The sequence below is a fragment of the Lepisma saccharinum genome, chromosome 12, assembly GCF_977018435.1.
Source record: "Lepisma saccharinum chromosome 12, izLepSacc3.1, whole genome shotgun sequence".
Classification (NCBI taxonomy): domain Eukaryota; kingdom Metazoa; phylum Arthropoda; class Insecta; order Zygentoma; family Lepismatidae; genus Lepisma; species Lepisma saccharinum.
The window spans coordinates 50232916-50253391 of record NC_139240.1 but is presented as its reverse complement, the minus strand read 5'-3'; the positions used below and the strand labels follow the sequence as shown (position 1 = coordinate 50253391).

At 37.8% G+C, this 20476-nt stretch overlaps 1 protein-coding gene across 1 annotated transcript in view; it reads left to right on the top strand.

Annotated features, from left to right (window-relative positions):
• Positions 1–6001: 6001 nt before the first annotated feature.
• LOC145996053 (mitochondrial 2-oxoglutarate/malate carrier protein-like) overlaps positions 6002–20476 on the top strand; it is a 34813-nt gene continuing 20338 nt past the window's right edge. Inside the window, exons 1-2 of the mRNA XM_083132266.1 lie at positions 6002–6150; positions 8037–8273. Of these exons, the coding sequence (XP_082988392.1) occupies positions 6083–6150; positions 8037–8273 (305 nt within the window). The 5' untranslated portion in view covers positions 6002–6082. The remainder of the gene's footprint in view (positions 6151–8036; positions 8274–20476) is intronic.

The window sequence follows — 20476 nt, the reverse complement described above, 5'->3', positions numbered from 1 at the left end:
CAAGCCCGAGCGGGATTCAAACCCGGGACCCTTGGCATCGCAGCGCAATGTGCTAACCACTCGGCCACAGGGTCCGGCTTGTTATGACGACTCACGCATTTTATTTGTTAGCCTAGTTGTTTTACACCTCTGTGGTCGCAGAATAAATTGGTCACACACTGGAAATGAATAAATTAGGTTTTGTATCCGCAGTACAAAATCATACTCATATGTAAATTAGTCTGAACCACAGAGAAGGGAAATAAAGTGGGAGGGAACAGAGAACTTAAGCTGGAATCCAACTAATATAGTGATTTTCGGTGGGTCCGGACACACATTATGTTCGCCAATGTTTATTGCCCATCAATATAATAAAACAGTGAGATGAAATGAGGTTTTTCTTTCTCGGACTGAAATTCCATTAAGAGTCTTGCCCCCTTAATCAGAGGGTCTGCACACATGGTGTTTATACAGATGCGAAGTGTCCGGTCATCAGGAGATGCGGCGATGACCAAGAAAAGTAATAAAAATATTGCATTTTATATATTTTAGAGAAGAAGTAAGAAATAAGTCAGCATACTTGCATATTTGTGCGAAATAAGCCAAGCGACAGCATGAAACTGCTGGAAATATGCAAGAGATTCGCTAATCTTAGCACATCGAATTGATGCCCCAGTACTACCCCTCGTGCCAAACGGCCGAACCCTTCCTTCAAGTTTCCCATTGAAGGCAATGGTATTAGAAGCCCCAGCTCATCGCAGAAGAGGTGCAAATCCGTGGTCTTTGACGGTGCCGAGAACAGCCGAACCATGGCCGAACGCTTCCGAACAGGCAGTCCAGCAACCTCTACTTTCCCCCAGTTTTCAAGGTCTGGGTCCAGTGGCGTGATCAAGGAGGGGTTGGTAAGGGGTCATAATTCCTGCTTAGGCTCAATAATCTTACAAAAAAAAAAGAACGTCAAAGGATGGCAAAATGAGGAATTCAGGAATGACTACTAAAAAGTACACGGGCACACCACTGCGAATGTCTGCTATTTCCACTTGTTAAGAGGAAATGCACACATTGAACGATATGAAATCTGCTTTTCATTATCAAAACAACAATTGACGGAGAACCATAAAAGTTCTTACCTTTAAACGCGACAATTGAGGTGTTTTCATTTCAGTTTCGATCATATTTAATAATTCTCATCGTATGGGATAGAATTATGTGTTTTTTTGTATTCTTAAGATCTGTGGTATGAGCTTTTACATTGAATTGGCAATGATCTTGGCGTTTATCGCAGATATATATTGTACCTCCCCCCCCCCACCTCCACACCTTTGAAAGATGGACCCTGACGTTTGGGAAATCTTGTGATGACTACGTAAAAATGTCATGCTTCGCCACTGTGTTTATACACAATTATCCATTTGTGGGTGGTCAGCACAGCATGCTGCAGCACTAAGTGTCCCAAGTTTGAATCCCAGGCTGGGCAAGGGTGTTTGTCAGAGTCCCTTCATCAATTCCATCATATCATCACTCATTTTCATCTTCTGCCAAAAGTGGCAGAAAAGCGAAGTGGAATAAACCAAATCAATCAATGGATCACTGGGAATGTGAAGTGGTTTTAGAGGGCATAGGGTAAATGTAGTGCCAAAAAACACTACCAATCGGGCCTTTGTGAAAAATTTTAAGGGGAGCAGAATTTGGGAGGGGTGCTCAACCAATGGATTTGTCGTTGCATCTCTCTCAGTTTTTGGATGATGTTGACAATTTGTCAAAATGAGAAGGTCCCGATTTCATGCACTGCAAATATACTAATCTTGACCTAAGGTGTTCTGGGCTGAATTCCCGGTGGAAACACATTGCAGTGCAGATGTTTGGATGCCACTTTAAACATTAGCAGGAGCTTATCCAAGACTTTCCATATGGGAGGTATGTATGTATGCATTTAGAACCAAAATGAACATAAACTGGGTTCTTAAGATACAGGAACCCATGAGATCTATTGGGTTCCGCTGCAGGACTGGAACCCTATTTCACGCACAATTTAAATTCGGTCCAAGTTGCGTATTGTTTCATTGAAAAAAGGTTCCTGGACTATATTTTAATTGATTCCGAAAAAGGTTCCTGGACCACACTTAAATTGATCCTGGAAGAAAGGTTCCTGGACTGTATTTAAATTGAGCTGGAAAAAAGGTTCCCGGGACGAATTCAAATACTTTATAGATAAAGGATCTTTACGGTCCAGAACCCATTTACGCTGATTTTCTCTCCTAGACTGGAATTGAATTTATTTAAAATTCCTGGACCTTTAACAACCCTGCCATAAACTAACCTTTGTGATAAATTTATTTTAGATGGGTGTTGAGAACATCTTCGGGAGGTGTTATGGGGTGAGTGGATAAATTACTGATTGTGGGTCAAATCTCAAGTAGATAAATCACCGACTCTGGCTCAATTCTCGGGTAGTTTATCTAAGCATATAGTGCGCTTGGAAGGCCAGAGAAAAAAGTACCCTTCACCCTCTGTAACCCCTCACTCCCCGAAAATGTGAAATATTTTGAATGCTTTATGAAGACTATGTTGTTTGCATGGGCGTCGCCAGAAATTTTTGCAGGGGGGTTGGGCATATGAAAGTTGAATATTAGATAAATAATAAGTATTATTACCATGGTTATAAATGTTATTATACAATAATAGATATTATAAACTAACACAAATATTTTTGTTCGAAATAATAATAATAATTATTATCAGTGCTCGAAAAATCTTCTTCACATCTAGGCGCCAGCTCTGAAAATCAGGTGCCAGGAAACCACCTAGCAATTGTGGATACTATAAGAAGCTGAGATGGTCCCCGTGGCAGAGTGGTTAGCACATCGTGCTATGATGCCAGGGGTCCCAGGTTCGAATCAGCTTGACCTGGGCATGGATGTTTACGAGTGTTCGGTCCTCAATTTCATCATGTCATCACTCACCTTCGCAAATTAGCAAAAGTGGCCCAAACATCGAAGTAAAATAAAGCAAATCAATCAATCTATAAGAAGCTAAGTATCACCGTATTCAAAACATCGCTAAAGCATGTATGAGAGCTGGAAATGAGGGGTTGTGATTGTTACTGATTCTATGGAATGTTCACAACGTTGACAAAAAAATAATTTGCTAACTTATGCTGTACTGCAATTTGAACTTAGATTCTTCAAAATTTTGTACATGCAAACTTAAAAACAGCAATATTACAGCAAAAGATCACAGTCGCCAGGCTGAAATTTTTAGTCGCCATGGCAACCTGGATTTTTCGAGCCCTGATTATTATTGTTATTATATAAATGGGGAGAGTTCATTCTTTAAGGTGAAGTTAATGCCTTTTTCCATAAAATAGCGTCAACTTTTCATATTACGAGTCATTATTTGTCTTCCTTGTTTCGCAACAGACAATATGGCGTGCACTCATCAAGGATCATCGTGCGTTTTGCTTGTGTTTTGTCGATTTGCAGTGCGCAAGCAGTGTTTCAAACCTTAATGACCGAAAATTACGTACTATTACGATTACATGTTTCCATGATTCTTGCATGATTAGCTCCACGAACCATGCACGATAAGGTTAGGTTAGGCAAACACAGTTAAAAAACCAGTTTCAAGGGTTTACGACATAAACAGCCACTACACGTCGAACAGATGATTTTCGATTTCAGGAAACAAAAAGCATGTTTGGAAACACTGACACGGTGTTTCGTCATTGAACGCGGGGGAAATAGCAAGGAAATTGCAACAACTGCCTCTGCATGTTGGAAATATTTCTCAGGAAAGAAAAAGGAATTCCGGGTCAGAAAGCTTAAACGATCGGTAAATGTTTCATACATCGGAGACACATTTCTTCAATTTTACACAAGAAACTACTTACAGTAATAAGTTCCTCCAAGGTTTACAACGTTCATCGAGGTATTTTCTTTCATCATAGAATATATTTGATCGGGAAATGCTGTATTTTTCAAGATAAATATGTCACCGATGCAAAATTGCCATTGCTTTCATTTGCTTGCCTTACGACAACCGGATGCTGCGTACGTTCGATGACGTAAGCCCCTGTCAGTGTTTCAACCCCCCCTTTTTTTTTACTATGCTTGCCTAACGTAACCAAACCTAACCTAACCTAACCTTATCGGAAATTGTGGAGCTATCCATGAATGGTTCGTTGTACTATCCGTGAATGGTTTGTGGGGCTATCCGTGTATGGTTCGTGGGGCTATCAGTCAGCTACCCGTGCATAATGTATAATTTCTACAGGTGACGAACATGATAGTAGGTATTTTTCGGTGCAGAAGGTTGAAACACTGCATACCCACAACTTGAGTCAAGATGTGCCCGCTATATTGTGTGTTCCGGAAGCGAAGAAAGGAAAAGCACTCAGAATGTGAAAAATTGCATTTGTTTTCATGTAAAAAGCATAATGGCACCTTGAACTATGTTCCGCAATACATAATTGGGGTAACACTTTACTATACCGGAGACGGATTTCGTCAAATTTACAGGAGAAAGTACTTACGCAAATCATTTTCTGTAGCGTTGTTGATGTTCGGGAATGTAGTTTTGATCCATTTTAATGCAAATGCATGTAGTTTTCTACTAAAATCTATTTCCAACGTGCTATTGCTGCTGCTACAAGATGACGTGTCGAGGATGCATCGTGAAGTTGTTGCCGGGTGTGGAAGATGCCATGGAATTTGTAATTCCAATGTTATCCGTATATGCTAAATTGAACGTAAGAAGTGCTAAAGGAACCTAACCTAACCTAGTAGGCATACCTCGTCCCCGTGATGATTCATGGGGCTATCATATGTAAGAAATAGACATTATTTTCGTTAGAAATCCATTATTTCACCTAAAGAAATGTTCCGCAATGCAGAATAGTGTGTTAGCAATGTAAAAAGTTGCGAAATAAATCATTGATAGTTGTCTCCGGTATAGTAAAGTAGTACCATAATTGGTAAATACGAATCATGCGAAACACAAAATATCCGATTTTAATGTCTCTCCGATCTACGAAACTGTTACCAAACGATAAAAAAAAACACCTTCACGAACTTCCACAATGTCAGAGAAATTGATTAAAGTAAGTAGTTTCTTCTGTAAAAATGAAGAAATCCGTTCGAGCGATACTACATATTTACCCATATTTTTACTTACGCGGGCCATACTTTGAGATAAAATATCTCAGTTATTTGTGTTTTCCGCAGGCTGGAACCAATTTTATATTACGTAAAACATCGAACTCTGCCGATTAAAATAAATTCAACATAATTCTCGAGGGGGTAAAGTGGGTGAACGGCCCCCAAAAAACAACAATGGGGTTTTCAATACGCTGAACATGGATCACCCAACGTAAAGTATTTTGCATGGTTTGGCCCTCAAAGGCTATTGCGTCACCAATATATATATATATGTATACTCTTTGTTGCCCCACAAAGTTAAGTGATCTAAAATATTGTGTGCTGTGTATACCATATTTCTTACCAAAAGGAAAATACCTCCAAGAACGTCCAGAATGCTAAAGAAACTCATTTCAGTAAGTACTTTCTCCTGTAAATTTGAAGAAATCCGTCCGGGCGCTATCGCATATTTACCAAGGAAAGTTATAAATATACGATGATCGAACGTGTTTTACCACCTGGCATTAAAATTATTGACAGCTATGTATCATGCCACAGATATCATGCTCTCAAAGTTTACTTCTATCTTAACACTCAATATCACAGATTATGATCTTCGGTAAAATTACTCCAAGCACAGAATACAGATTATTCAATGACCGACTTCACCTTCGTCAAGGTCATGGAAACGGAAATCCAAGGAATTACAAAACCAACATTGTCAATTGAAAGTCTACAAATAAAACTTTGTAAATAAAAATACTCATTCCGTAGACCTAATTTGTTACTTCGGTGCTCATAAAATTACATTGGCATTTCTCTAAGTTAATGTTTTGTCTATTTATTACCTTTCAAAGTTTCAAGTTATAGTTTGCCTCTACGCAAAGTCCAAAACAGCTGATTCGGAGCGGAGACTCGAATCTTGTATATTCGAACATCGTTTTGCAGAAAATAATTGTATATTCACCATGTCTCAACAGACAGAACCAAAACAGATCCCCAAACCTGTCAAGTTTTTATTTGGTGGGCTTGCTGGGTAAGTTATAATATCTGTAAATTAATAATTAAAGATTCAAGCATTGTGGACTAAACGTAATCGGCATCTGTACCATAAACGTGCAAGGCTCAATAGAATATGTATAATTACCAACTAATGAACAATTTTTCCCTCCGGGACCAGGCAAACAGTTTAAAATACAGTATTCGTTGTATTTCACAAATCAAGGGAAAATTATGAACTTGTGTGTATCCATACACTACAAATTTTGCATTAAAAGCCTGTTCTTTATTTTATTTAGTTGTGTTTCGATATTATGTAATTTTTATAATATGCTAAAGAATGTTCAGAATATTAATGAAGTGCAAGTGAAAATTTACAAATGTTACTTTGCCCTCATCTTGCTCGAATATTAAGTAAACTTACATTTGTTAACTTTGAGCTAAATAATTGTATATTCCACATATATATGGTATTTAATTTCATCCTATATTGGTTATCTACTATAAATACAGTAGGAAGTGCATTAAAACTCCGTTTATAGCAACAGAACACGTTTATTATGGATTACTTTAAAGGGCATAGGACTAAATACACTTTACAGTACAGTAAAATGTAAAGCAATACTGTACATACAATGCAGTATGAGGGTATTCCTGTGTCAATGCAGCTTCTTCCAAAAGCATTCTTTTCTTTTTTTTTGGATTAATGAGGTTTTACTGTATATATTGAATAACGAAGAAGGATATTAGATCCAGTTGATTAAAAGTAAAGTTCCTGATTAACATTTTATGCATATTATTATAAGTAATAGAGACCATTCATTGGTACTGTCATTGAAAGCTGCATGATTCCAATATAATCCTTGCCTTCCAGTTAGGCTTGCCAACCCTCCTGGAATGACCAGGAGTCTCCTGGAATCAAAGTCGGTCTTCCAGAATGATTAGATTTAGTGATATTATGTTTTTTATTATTACCTTTTAATTTTCTGTTGATGTGCAAGTGCCGAGAGGAAATCAAAGATTTATACATCAAAATAACTATTTTGAAGACTCCTGAAAAATAAGTGTCTGTTTAAGTAAGTGGGAGGAGGTAGAAATAGAAAGTTTGAACATATTGTTGCTCCAAAATTTTGGAACTTCTTTATTTCACCCATCCCACCCAATTTGGCTTCATTATATATATATTTACATATGTTAAATATACATTTATAATATGTTACAGTGGAATTAAGTGAGTTCATGTTCAGTTATTATGTCAAATGCTAATTTGTAATTTTCATTTTTGGTGTCAATGAATGTTTTGTACAGTAAAACCTCATTGATCTGGACCCCGATAAGCAGGACTTTGCTTATTCCGGACAGGCAAAAAAACAAAACAAAAAAAGAAAGCAAGGTTTTAAATGTGGCTAGAAGTCAACAAGAGAACTTCCCAAAGAAAGAGCAGTCAACTACTGATGAAATTCTGTTTCCCGCAGACTTTGTATTGTACTGTATAGTGTATTTAGGCCTATGCCCTTTAAATACATCATAATAAACGTGTTTTGTTGCTATAAACTGAGTTTTAATACACTTTCTACTGTTCTTTTAGGTTATTTCAGTTAACCCTGACTTTTGTTAAAGCGGTTAACTTAGTGCAGATTAATGAGGTTTTACTGTATTTCATTTTGAAGAATTTGGTCATAGTATTACAGATTTGTATGTGCACATTAATTTTGTTTCGTGTAATTACAAAATTGTGGTCATTAGGTTGTTTTGATCAAGTTGATTCAATTTTGTATCCATATCAATACCACAAACATAAAACAACTGATATTCAGAACATTATTGTTTCCAGAATATATTATTCGTTTAAGATAGAAAGCCTACTTCCAGTTTGGTGGAAATAAATAACATGTTTAATACTGCTGACACTTTTTTTTTAAGGATGGGTGCAACATGCTTCGTACAACCCTTGGATTTAGTGAAGAACAGAATGCAGCTCAGTGGAATGGGAGGTGCAGCCAAAGAATACAAGACGAGCCTTCATGCTGTTGCAAGTATTTTCAAGAACGAAGGTATTGTAGGAATGTACTCAGGTCTCTCTGCAGGATTACTCAGACAAGCAACGTACACGACGACTCGATTAGGCATATACACATGGTTATTTGAGAATTTTTCTGGGTAAGCGCTTGGATTTATGATAAATTATGTTTTAGTTCCTACAGTGCTTTAGTATTATACGGACTACCTCCAATTAGTATGCTATACGTATCTAACCTAACCTTCATATCTTATTAAGTTGAGTTAGGTTAGGTACGTATAGCATACTAATTGGAGGTAATCCGTATAATACTAAAGTACCGTTTCTACTTTCAAAGGAAGTTGATATTATAAACAGTTCCTTGATTGAAATGCTTTTAAATTTTATTTTATGTTAACCTTGACTGACTGTCTCCTCGAGAATTGCATTGATTTTGTTTTAATCAATATATTTTATGTTTTATGAAATACAGAGCATTCCCTGACATTCGCTACAAGACTCGGCGGCAAGCGGCCCGGCGTCAGCGATTGTCTTTCCCAGTGAACGGGCTCCATGACAGTCGCATGCTACAGTCTGTTTCTTTTCGCTCTCTTTCCCTTTCTGGTGGCATTGCAGACTGACGCCAGTATAATCCTCCCTCGGAAGTTGTGTTGTGTCGTGTTCGTGTGTTGAAGATTGTGGCTTAATATGGCACCACAAGAGTTTACATTACAACAAAGGATTTATCTTGTCGAGTGTTACTTCGGAAAGAGGAATTGTGGTGAAGTGCAACGACGTTTTGCAACGAAATTTCCTGGTGTGTCCATTCCGCATAGGACCACTATATTAAACCTTGTAAAATAGTTTAGAGTAACAGGGTCAGTTCTGAATAAAAGTGGAAAGAAAAATCCACTTGTTCTTTCTGAGGAAAAACTTAATAAGATAGGACAACGGTTAGAACAGTTTCCTCGGAAATCTATCTGCCGCCTCTCACAAGAAATGGGTGTTTCAAAAATCCTCTAGGTCCCCCGATTTGTCAGCCTGCGATTTTTATTTATGGGGAAATCTAAAAAATAAAGTATACAAAGACAATCCGCACACCATCCGTGAGTTAAAAGAGAGTATTGTACGAAAAATCGGGAGAATTACAGTAGATGAACTTGCACGTGTAAATGCCAATTTCCTTCGGAGATGCCAGGAATGTATTGCAGCAGAGGGACATCATTTTCAATACCTTCTGTAGTCAAGGTTAGTACACAATATGAAAATTGTAATTGTAATAGCCGACTCTACCGACTGTCGTGGACCCCGTTCACCGGGAAAGACAATCGCTGACGCCGGGCCGCTTGCTGCCGAGTCTCGTAGCGCATGTCAGGGAATGCTCTGTATTAATCTTCTGTAAGAGAAGTTTGTGAAAAGCATACTAGGGGTACAAAATATCGCGTGTGTGTGTCTGGCAAAAAAAAAACAATTAGAACGGTAAATTAAAATGTTATCCACCCGGTGGAGGCACATATGGTTCGAATCCCACTGTAGGTTCCATCCCGATTAGCCTTACTGTGCATAAAGTGGACTTAAAAAGACACCAACTCAACTTAAAAACCAACTAAAATGTTATCCATCCAGCTCAATAACTTTTTCTACTGTTTCCTCACAGAGTCGCACATTTTGTGACATAAACACTCAGTACTTTGCTTTGTAAGCTGACCTTAACAAATTTTAGTTCAAGTCTCTCCTGTGTCATAATAAAATGACCCCTACTGGCAACCTTGAAAAAACAATCTTTTTGTCTGGAAAAATCTGTAGTAATCACAGTCACTTTCAAGAAGCTGAGTGGTTATTAAGCATGGTGTTATTTCCTCCAGATCCGGTTTATCTTCCAGACGAAGCGATATGCAGGTGAGTGTGTTATTTGGACAAAGGGAGGAGACTCAGGGATGAGGCGGGGGGAGGGGACAAAAACATTGGCCTGAGCGGAAAGAAGATGTTAGGAGATTGCGGGCCGAGTCTCGTAGCGAATGTCAGGGAATGCTCTGCATAAAATGTGTTTCAGGGCACGGGAAATACAAATAACCGAGATATTTGATCCCAAAGTATGGCCTCTATCGTAAAAAAAACTCCTATCATGGAGTATTTTTGTAGTTCTTTATTGATAAAAACAGCTTGTATGCACACTAGAATAGAAAAAAAGTGCAAATAATAACGCCACCAAACTTTTCTAGCCTAACGAAGACTTCGAAAATTGCTTTGAACCTAACACTTCTATTTTGGTTTCATAAGTTTTCAGTCCTTTGTGTTTAATTTACTTTGTTTTACATAAAATAATTAATATTGTAAATTTATTGACTTTTGCTATTAATAGTTGTGTTTATGAAGCAGTAGGCAACGTTCCATTCTAGTGTTGTTTTGGCTTGTCGTGTTGGGTGCTATATTCACTTGCATGCTGCCTTTAGGCTGAGGTAACAGAGGTACATTACTTCACCATTACACATCTCCGTGAGCTATGTAACATAATCTTCATAAACCATGCAAAATTTTAAACTTTTTTAGCAGGGGTACTAGGTGTCAAGTGTACATAATTTTATTTATTTCCATACATGCATGGAAAACACAAGATGCATGAAGAGGTTTTCTTGGAATATCAACCAGGTGATTTCTAGATAGGCTTCCGAGAGCTAGTGTCAGTCTCATCTTCCTGTCAGAGACACAGCACATACACTGGACGCACCAGAGACATGTAACCTTATCCTGACACATCTCTGCACTTCAATCCCTGAAGATGAGGGTGATGTTAGCTCTCAAAAGCTCAGAAGCCTATCCGGAATTCACCTGGCTGGTATCCTGAGAAAACCTCTTCAACCTTCGCCGCCAGGAAAGCTTAAAGAATTGTTTTGCACAAGATGCAATTCACATCTATAAATTTTTTAAAATTATTTATTGACAGTAAGAATAATCGGTACAGTTTCCTTCAAGAACAAGTTGAAATGCTTGTGTCAGATGGAAGGTATACACGGGTGCTTGTGAAAGCACTATTTTTTTACGGGTGCGTGTGAAAGTATTATTTCTTTACGGGTGCTTGTGAAAGTATTATTTTTTATGGGTGCATGTGACAGTATTATTTTTTACGGGTGCATGTGAAAGTATTATTTTTTTATGAGTTCATGTGAAAGTATTATTTCTTTACGAGTGCTTGTGAAAGTATTATTATTTTTAAATTACTCCAGGAACACGTTACTTAATATATTGACAGAGAACACATGAACGGAAAGAAGAAAAATGGAAGAACTGGTTGTTGAAGAGCAGGTGATTTCATTCTCCATAAGAAATAGAATTCGAAACACATTTATGAATGATATTTGTAATAACCTTAACAGTCAATTTGAAGATCATCTTTGAATGTGAGGTCAAAGCCACAACCAGAATTCACTGTTCTCTTTTTTTTAATAATAATAATTTTGTCAGAATTGAAATAAATGTACATTTACCTCCTTGAACTAATTTTGATTTTTGTTATTTAGCATCACTTTTCTTCCTCTTTTGGCTAATCATTACGGGCACATATTTTTGCTAAAAAAAAAAAAAATCAAAATTTCGGTGTTATAGCAGTGAGAAATTGAATCAAAAGCAGTATATAAAATGACATTTTGGTTGTAAAATTGTGATTATAATCCTAAATTTGCTTTGAAAACTGCACTTATTGCACAATATAAACATATCCCTTCTTTTTTGTAGTTACCAAAGTATTAATTTTTTTCCTGTATAAAGGGGTCCATTTTTTCTTCTCAAATATTTACAGCAGAATTGATAATTTTTCCGTGAATTGCATAACTGGATATTTCACACTTCAGAAAGTGTCGCATCTGCAAATAAAGTCTAAATTTCGTGTTTAAGAATCTATTTTGCAGTTCATTTCGTGACAAAAACAGGGTAGGAAAGTGCACTTCACAACTTTCAAGAAACATTAAAAATTAACACTACAAGATGTTATTTCACATTTTGTGTTTTCGTCAAAAACAAGAAATGCATGCCTCTATTAATCATGACCATGAGGATGAGTGATGATCTGATAAAATTGATGAAAGGAGACACACAAAGAACACCCACATCGAGGGCAAGATTCAAACCTGGGACCCCTGTCATTGTAGCATGCTGTGCTAAGCACTGCACCATGGAGCTTGGCTCCTCATTCACCTCCTAAAGACATAGGTTGATGTGTGTTATAAGCAGAGCCCGGATTTTGATGACCTAAAAATCTTTGAAAAATGACCTTTAAAATGACAATGAAAATCCTGTAAAATTACCTAAAAATCTTTGAAAAATGACCTTTAAAATGACAACAAAAATCCTGTAAAATGACCTAAAAATCTTTGGAAAATGACCTTTAAAATGACAAGAAAAATCCTGTCAAATGACCTAAAAATCTTTGAAAAATGACCTTTAAAATGACAACAAAAATCCTGTAAAATGACCTAAAAATCTTTGAAAGATGGTCTTTAAAATGACAACAAAAATCCTGTAAAATGACCTAAAAATCTTTGCAAAATGACCTTTAAAATGACAACAAAAATCCTGTAAAATGACCTAAAATCTTTGAAAAATGACTCAAAAATTCGTACAAAACTCAATCTGCTTATTGAAAATAGTATATATATATCCAAGACAAACAATTTAACAATTGAGTCATTCCATGCGAAATCAACACAGCCTTTGACCTGACCATCTCCGATTTTCATGAAATTTGGGGAATTGAAACTATGCATGGAACTTAGTAAGTATACAAATTTTTAGTTTCGTGCGTCTTGTAATTGTTAAATTATTGAAGGTCAAAGTTAGCATAAATTGCCCTTTTTGAGTCCGCTTAACTATTCTAAATCTGCTGTAACTCCGCCCCTATTTTGCCTAGGAAGCTCAAATAAAGCTTATTGTACAGGGAATTGAACAAGCTTTCCAGTGATATATAACAAGCCTACCTTTGGATAAAAATATAATTTTGTCACGTGACCTTGACTTTTGACCTTGAATATCTCAAAACATGTCATCACCAAAAATCGTGAGAAAATTATATTTCGTCCCTCATACCATACTCTAAAACATACTAAAAAAATCATTCTGGGACTGCAATGGGATCAGAAGATACAAAATAATATGTGTAACTATGTGACTGATAAAAGCCCGATTACATGAACTATGAAGAGTCAAATGTCCCTTAACACCCCCTACAAAATGTGAAGGAGTTATCCTGGGTATAATTGGTCATGAAAGAAATAGGTTAGGCACAGGGAGATTTCTAGCCGTGTGTGTCAAGCAGGGAGTCGTAACGTAACGAAATGGAACGGTATTTTCAATTACGGTTTCCGTTAAGTTACAACCAGAAACAGAATAACTTTTCTCGTGAACAGAAACGTTACCTCAGGTATATGAACATTACGTTACAGGTGTGCATAACGGTACCGAAGCATAACTGATCTCTAAAGGAGTAGCTCTTCACGTGACACTTTAACGTTACATCCATTGCCGGCAACCAGTAACGTTACAGGGTAAGAAAAAGGTTCGTCACGTATTGACTAGTAACTTTAGTGTGTGTGGAAAGTGATAGTAACGTTACATTTAACCAGTAACTTAATTGAGGTCACGGCTGTAAAAACGTTACACTCCTTTTTTCAAAGCAACAACGTTATTTATAGCTGGTATGATACAGACGTTCCGATGTGCAATACCGTGTCCGATGCCGTGTTCCGGAGAGAATAACATAGGTCTCTCGTATAATTGTGCTCGTTACTTTTGTAACGTTACAGTTCTTTTCCTCCACAAAAGTCTGTTTCGAAAAAGTGATACACATATCCGTTACGAATAGCAAATACCGTTATCGAAGGCGTTTTCGAAGAAGCCTCATAATTATGATCGGCAGCATACTAACATTACAGTACTTTGACCCCTCGAAAGTCACTAAGTTATAATACGTATTTTCGTTTTGGATGTCAGTGAAAAAATTAAATTGTAAAACAGAACGTTTGAAAACATCCGTAAACAAGATTCGGCGTGACAAAAGTTCTGGTTATTGGAATTTACTTATTAACTATGTATTTATCACAAATATATTTCTTTTCTGCATACTTAATCGCTTTATGTGAATTTGTTCTAAATTGATTATTTATGCTAGATGAATTTTAACATGTACGTTCACTTTATACGATAGCAAAGCAAACGTTTGTTGAGGGAAAACGTTTATATCTATCTATCTATCTCTCTCTCTCTCTGTTTACATGTATTACATCATTTTTTATAAAAAAATTACAGTTGTTTGGCGATGAGAATGATTCGTGCTTAGATTAAGTTGCTGAAGGACGAAACATAAAGGACCAACCATGGTCGAGCCAAAAAATCATCCGTGCCACGTGTTCGTCCACCTAAGCGAGAGACAAGCTTTCTCCTATCGGAAGACGAAAAATAATTGCTTGTTGCGCGACCTTGAGAAGGCGAACCGAACTGATAGCAGCAGCACCATGCAAAATCGGAAAATCTGAATCCTGAAACTTTGTACACGTGACCTTCGATCACGAAGCATCCGAGTAGACAACGCCTTGGGGCTATATGAAAGGCACTTTTGGCAAGTAGAAAATGCGTAGAAACGAAATGTTAGATGGAATTGTTGTACGAAACAAACGAAACCGCGTTTGTGCAACTGGTCTGTAGCTAGACAGGGCCATTGGACTCTCAAGAAGGCAAGAATTGTATGGAAAGTGATTCTCAAAACCAAGCGAATAAAAGGACAGTATATTTTATCATTTACAAGGGCCCTCATCCGCTTACAATTTTGAAAATTACTTTCAGTAATTCTTGTCTTCTTGGACAGGAGGTGCATTAAACTTTTTGGTGTAGAAATAGACAGAACGCCCGCCTACCTACCACGTTTGAAAGAAGGGCATAGACAGACAAGAAAGTAATTGTCAAGAACGCAAGAACGGCAGTCGACATGGACATTGAGCAACGTGTGACTGAGAAATACAATCGGAACAAAGGACAAGATTATTCAAGAAACAGTAATTTTATAAAACTTCCTATCATTAACTCAAACTCAGTTCATCCTTTGATCCTCTTTTGTTTGTTATACTTTTGTATTATTCATGTTTTATATCGCTTTTCTGCCACTTGTAGATAATCGTGACAATGAAGATGAATGATGATCATATTAAATCTATGAAGGGATGCTTACAAAAAAAAACCCAGCCATGCCCAGATGTCTACTCGAACTTGAAATGTTTGGTACCGAGTGTATGAGTGGATCACTAAACGACTTCGGCCTTCGAGGCTACGGTTTCAGTTACAACATGCAGTATAATTACGTTTCTACTACTCTGAATTGACCAAAGCATGTAGTATGTATCCTTCATTTTACTTAAAAAGCCCCCTTGATACATGAGATACTACAAATAATTTCAGGCATACCCTCGAATTCTGATTGCCTGGCACTTTTTTTTTTTTTAACTAAGTAATGAAGTGACGTTTATATTCATACTCGCGCACTTTCGACGTGGCCTGTGGCCACGTCTCGTGCGCTCGCCGACGTGGTTCGCTTATTTGGAAAGTTTTGAACGTAAATTTATGTGTGTATGCGCTGTAATATGTACAAATAATCAAAATATTATTGGTTTCTTTCTTAATAATAAGCTGGGTAAGTAATAACAGTTTCAGGATAGTTAGTTAGATGTTTTATGTAAACGAATTCAATAGCGACACTAAATTGGAAAAGTAACATTTTACTTCTGTAGTCAGTTTTACATTTTTAAACATAATTGAAATAAAGAAATGTTTTCCTTCATTCTTCGCAAATTTCTATCTCTCCTCTGCAATGAATTCTGATGCTCACATTTTAAAATTCGAAAACTCTAATACTGTGCACAAAGTGGACCTAAAACACCAAATCAATCAATCAATCAATCAATCGAAAACTCTAGCATAATTCCCTTACAGTAGCATTCGGGGTGAAAATAAACTTTCTTTAAGTTCCCTAGCAACGTCCGTTTCCATGGTGAACAACAAGCACGGCAAGCTCTAAGGAATTGCATGTCATTATACCCCCTAAACATTTAGTTGAAACAAGCACGATGCAGATATTTACGCATTGAGTATAACAATATATACGTAATTGTATCTGGGCTGAAACTCCTTATTATGTAGATGTCACCCTTGTTTCAGGCACCTTTTCAAAGACAGGAGTTGATTCATCTGTGTGTTACTTATCTGTGAGAAATATAATGTAGCTGGACAATTAAGAATTGAAGGAAACAATGTGTGCAAAAGAAATGCCCGTGGCAACGGTTGCTAAGGACGTGAGAAAAGGGCATTTTCACCCTTAAGGAAGGGCCGATTGAGAGATTTTTGAATTTTCTCGGCCTTTTGGGACGATTTCATGGGGGGTCTTAATCGGGCGTTTTTCGCCTCCGGGGCTTCCTTCATGGAGAACATTTATGTCAGTGAGTGAGTGAGTGAGTGGTGGGATTGGGGCTATATATATATTGGATTAGGCCTGCGACTAGCTCGAACTAAAAACTCTTGTGAAATACTGTGTATATGTTATCCTTGTGAAGTGAGGAACTTCATATTTTGCTAAGAAAATATGTATGAAAAATTATATTTGTAGCTACTACTTGAAGAATTCAAATTATTATTATGATGGAATTTCAACTTACGTATACTCTGCATATAATGTGTTATCGGAGAGGAGTTTTTGTCTCGCAGTCAATTTATTTTTAGTTGAGGAACTCGAGAGTAAGTTCGAACTAGATAATGACCCACGTTGTGGTGTGCTGTTCGATTAATCAGAATTGGAGTGAGAGAAATTTGTAGTTTACTTCATTCAACATGTCAATTTGTAACTGTGAATGCAAGTTTTCTTTGATTTAGCAGGAAATCAGTCTGCTATTGTTGTAAGTAATAAATGGAAATATATATATTTTCTGCTCGAGTAGGAACCCGCAGCCGTTATCCAATCAATCAGTTTCTGTGTGTGAAACTTCTGTCTAGGAAAGCTACATACAATTTGCTTTTAATAACAGCAGCTTCAAAATAACCTATCCATTCTTGTCATGCCAAGTAATGTTTGATTTTGATTTGTTATATTTAACTTTGGTATTATGCCACTTTTGACTAATCGCGAAGACGAGGATGGGTGATGAAATGACAAATTTGATGAAAGGACATCACAAAAAAAATAATGCACAGGCTGTGATCCGAACTCGGAACCTGTGGCGTCGTATTGCACTGTGCTAACCACTCCGCCACGGAGCTCTGCAAAGTAATGTTTGACCATACATTGTTCATGAAATAAAAACATAACATATACAGTGGCTCACATTAATAATCAAATACGTAGCATCTTGCTGCATTTCTTCACAATATTTGAAAATTAACAACATGTACATAAATATAAACGATGGTGAAATATTTATACGCATTTCTTAAAGTTATATGTAACTTTTTTTTAATTTTGGGTGCGTCAGCACTTAGGCTATTTTGCACCCGCCACGTTATACGGGGTGCAGCCCCTTACCATAACAAATAACATAACTGTAATGTCGCATAACTGAAATATTAAAATATTCTGACAGGTTAAAAGCTGAGGCTGTAAAGAGGCACTCAGCGCATATGACAGAAAGCAGGAGAACACACAGAATGATACTAGCCATAGGGCCAGTCGCCAGAGTCTCGTTAGTCTGCAAAGAGCAGTCCAGGGTGTACTACGTGGAATGAAGTTGAGGATTGGGTGTACTACGTGGAAGGTCACCCCTTACACCCCTGTTACGGTTTCAAATCTGAGAATAGTTATTTATGTTTTGGTGTGAAAGAAGAGATCACTTTAATATTCAGACAAATCGTGAAAGCCTTCTGTTTCTGTTAAGCTACGTTTCCATTCAGACAAGTTCCAGACTCATGACGTGCAACATGTGCCGGCGCATGTTGCGCGTCATTTAGTGTACTCGTACTGCTTCCAATTCAAAACTACTTCTTCAAAATACGTCCGCAACAACACTGGAGTGCAGGATCGCAGTGTAGCGTTGTGCAGTGCTTTAGAGTAGTCAGTGTTCCTTCTCTTGTATTGTAATAATTTGGTGGTGATTTAACTTGGGTAAAGATGAACAATAAAGCTATGGCGGGTTTGTTGGTTATGGCAGGCGCGTATCATGAATTTCTAAAAAAAGAGGCGAAAACAACCTAGATGGTGGATTAGAAGTTTTCTAGCAAAAAATTAACTCGTTGATGAGAGACTTACGTCTTCAAAGTGGATACGAAAACTTTGTAAGAATGACTGCAAGTGATTTTGCATTGTTATTAAATCTTGTTGGACCACAGATTGTAGTCGCGTCGTCTGTTTCTACTCTAGTTCGTATGCCCCAGGAACTTGCTGCAGGCTGTTTCCATTGTCCGCCGCGCACGTTGTGCGTCTTAATCGTTTGGGGCAATTTTGTCCCCGGCACTTGCGCCGCGGCATGTTGCAGACAGTTTCCATTTCAACAAATGCTTGGCACATGCAGCGTCGCATGCCGCGTGTCATGTTGCGCGGTAAAATTTGTGGTAATAGAAACGAGACTTTACATAGTTCTTTTATCGGTCAACTACAGTGCGGGGAAGAAACAATTCATGCTATTTCCTAACTACGTCTGTTACCAGTAGCTCCATTGCCCTTGACTGAAGTACGAGAAAAATGGGTAACAAAAACAAAAATACAACATTTGACGAACTGCAGCTATTTATTTTTACCTAACCAAAGGGTGCAGGTACAGGGAAATTAAAAATGTTAAGTACATGTAAGAGTACCGTGGGTGACGCAATAAAACAAAATGAAAAGGAAAATGAGGTAGATTCCGTATCTCAGAAAATTCAACCAAGAGAAATAGGAGAACGAAATGAACGAGCTTCAGTATGAAAAATAAAGACCCTTTCCTCACCCCCATCCCCTTCCCAAACCAAGGGCTCCGAAAGCAGCAGTGCAACTTGGAGCAGGCACTGGGACTGCTGTACGTTCAGTAGCGTTTGGTCCGAAAGCGAAATTCCTAGAAAAATGCCACAGTTCGTCCGCGACGGTTTAATGAGTTGCATTTCGCCCGAGCCTGGCTGATGATGAGTCATACCTTGACTAACTGGTGGCAGCGGTGGAATTAGTGACTAGGATACCTCAGTTAACAACTTTTAAAACTACATTGCATAGACAGCGGAGTGTAGCGCAGGAGTGCAGACTCAGTCAAATCGTCGAGAGAGGGGTCCCGGGTTCGATACCCGGTGGAGGCACAAGTGGTTCGGATCCCACTTTAAATTGTAGGTCCAGTCCCGATTAGCCTTACTGTGCATAAAGGGGACTTAAAACAACAAATAAAATCGTTGAGAGGAAGTGAACTTGGATCCAGAAATTTTAGTCATGGCAGTCAACACTACTACTTCTAAGCAGCTCCCATAAGTGACTGAGGTTAGAATGAAAGTTTGTCTTGTTTTAAGTTCACTTGTATGCACAGATAGGCTAATTGGGAGTGGGCCTACAGTTCAAAGTGGAATTCGAATCACAGGAATCGAACCCGGCTAGAATGCAAGTGTTTTCTCATACTCACATGGGAAGTTGTTTATGTTATTGTTTCACATAATTTGTAGGTAGTCACACGTGGTCTGAGAAACAGAAAAGTCACACATAGCCTACGCATAATTCTCTCGAGGCAGTTTGTTGCAAGAACTTTGCTTGCAGGCCACGGACAATAACTTTCATGGGTAAAAAAGTGTCCCATCATAAGGTAGAGAGCATCCTGCTTAGAGCAATGTATGCGCTCCAAACGTTGGACGCTGACGCCGATATAACCTGGCTCGCAAGCCGAGAACACTGTTCGAATCTCCACAGGCATATAACAAAAATGCATCATACCCAAATGACACATCTGGCGTAATACCTAACGTGCCAAATGTTGGAAAATAGGGGCTGATAGCGTGTGTGAGAACCAGAGCGACTTAACTCTAATTTATCAAATTAATAGGAGAGGAAATAATGTATTCTTAGGAATATGACTCTTAAACGTGACTCCGCCTTACAGATAAGAATTAGAAGTGGAAAATGTCGATTTTCTCCAAATACTCTTCAGAGGATTTTTTTTTAACGAAACTGAAAACAGAATTTTTGTAGTTACGTTCCTCTGATTCCCGTAGGACGATAGGTGAAATACATTTCATGAGCGATGTTTCAAAGAAGTTGTGTTAAGATGTCAAACATGTAGCCGACAGCCATGTTGTATGAAGAAAGCATATAGGATAAGCTCCAATCACACTTAATCTAGGCTCACAACAAAGATAGCGGCTGAGTGACCTAGCGTAATGAAAGGCAAAGAAA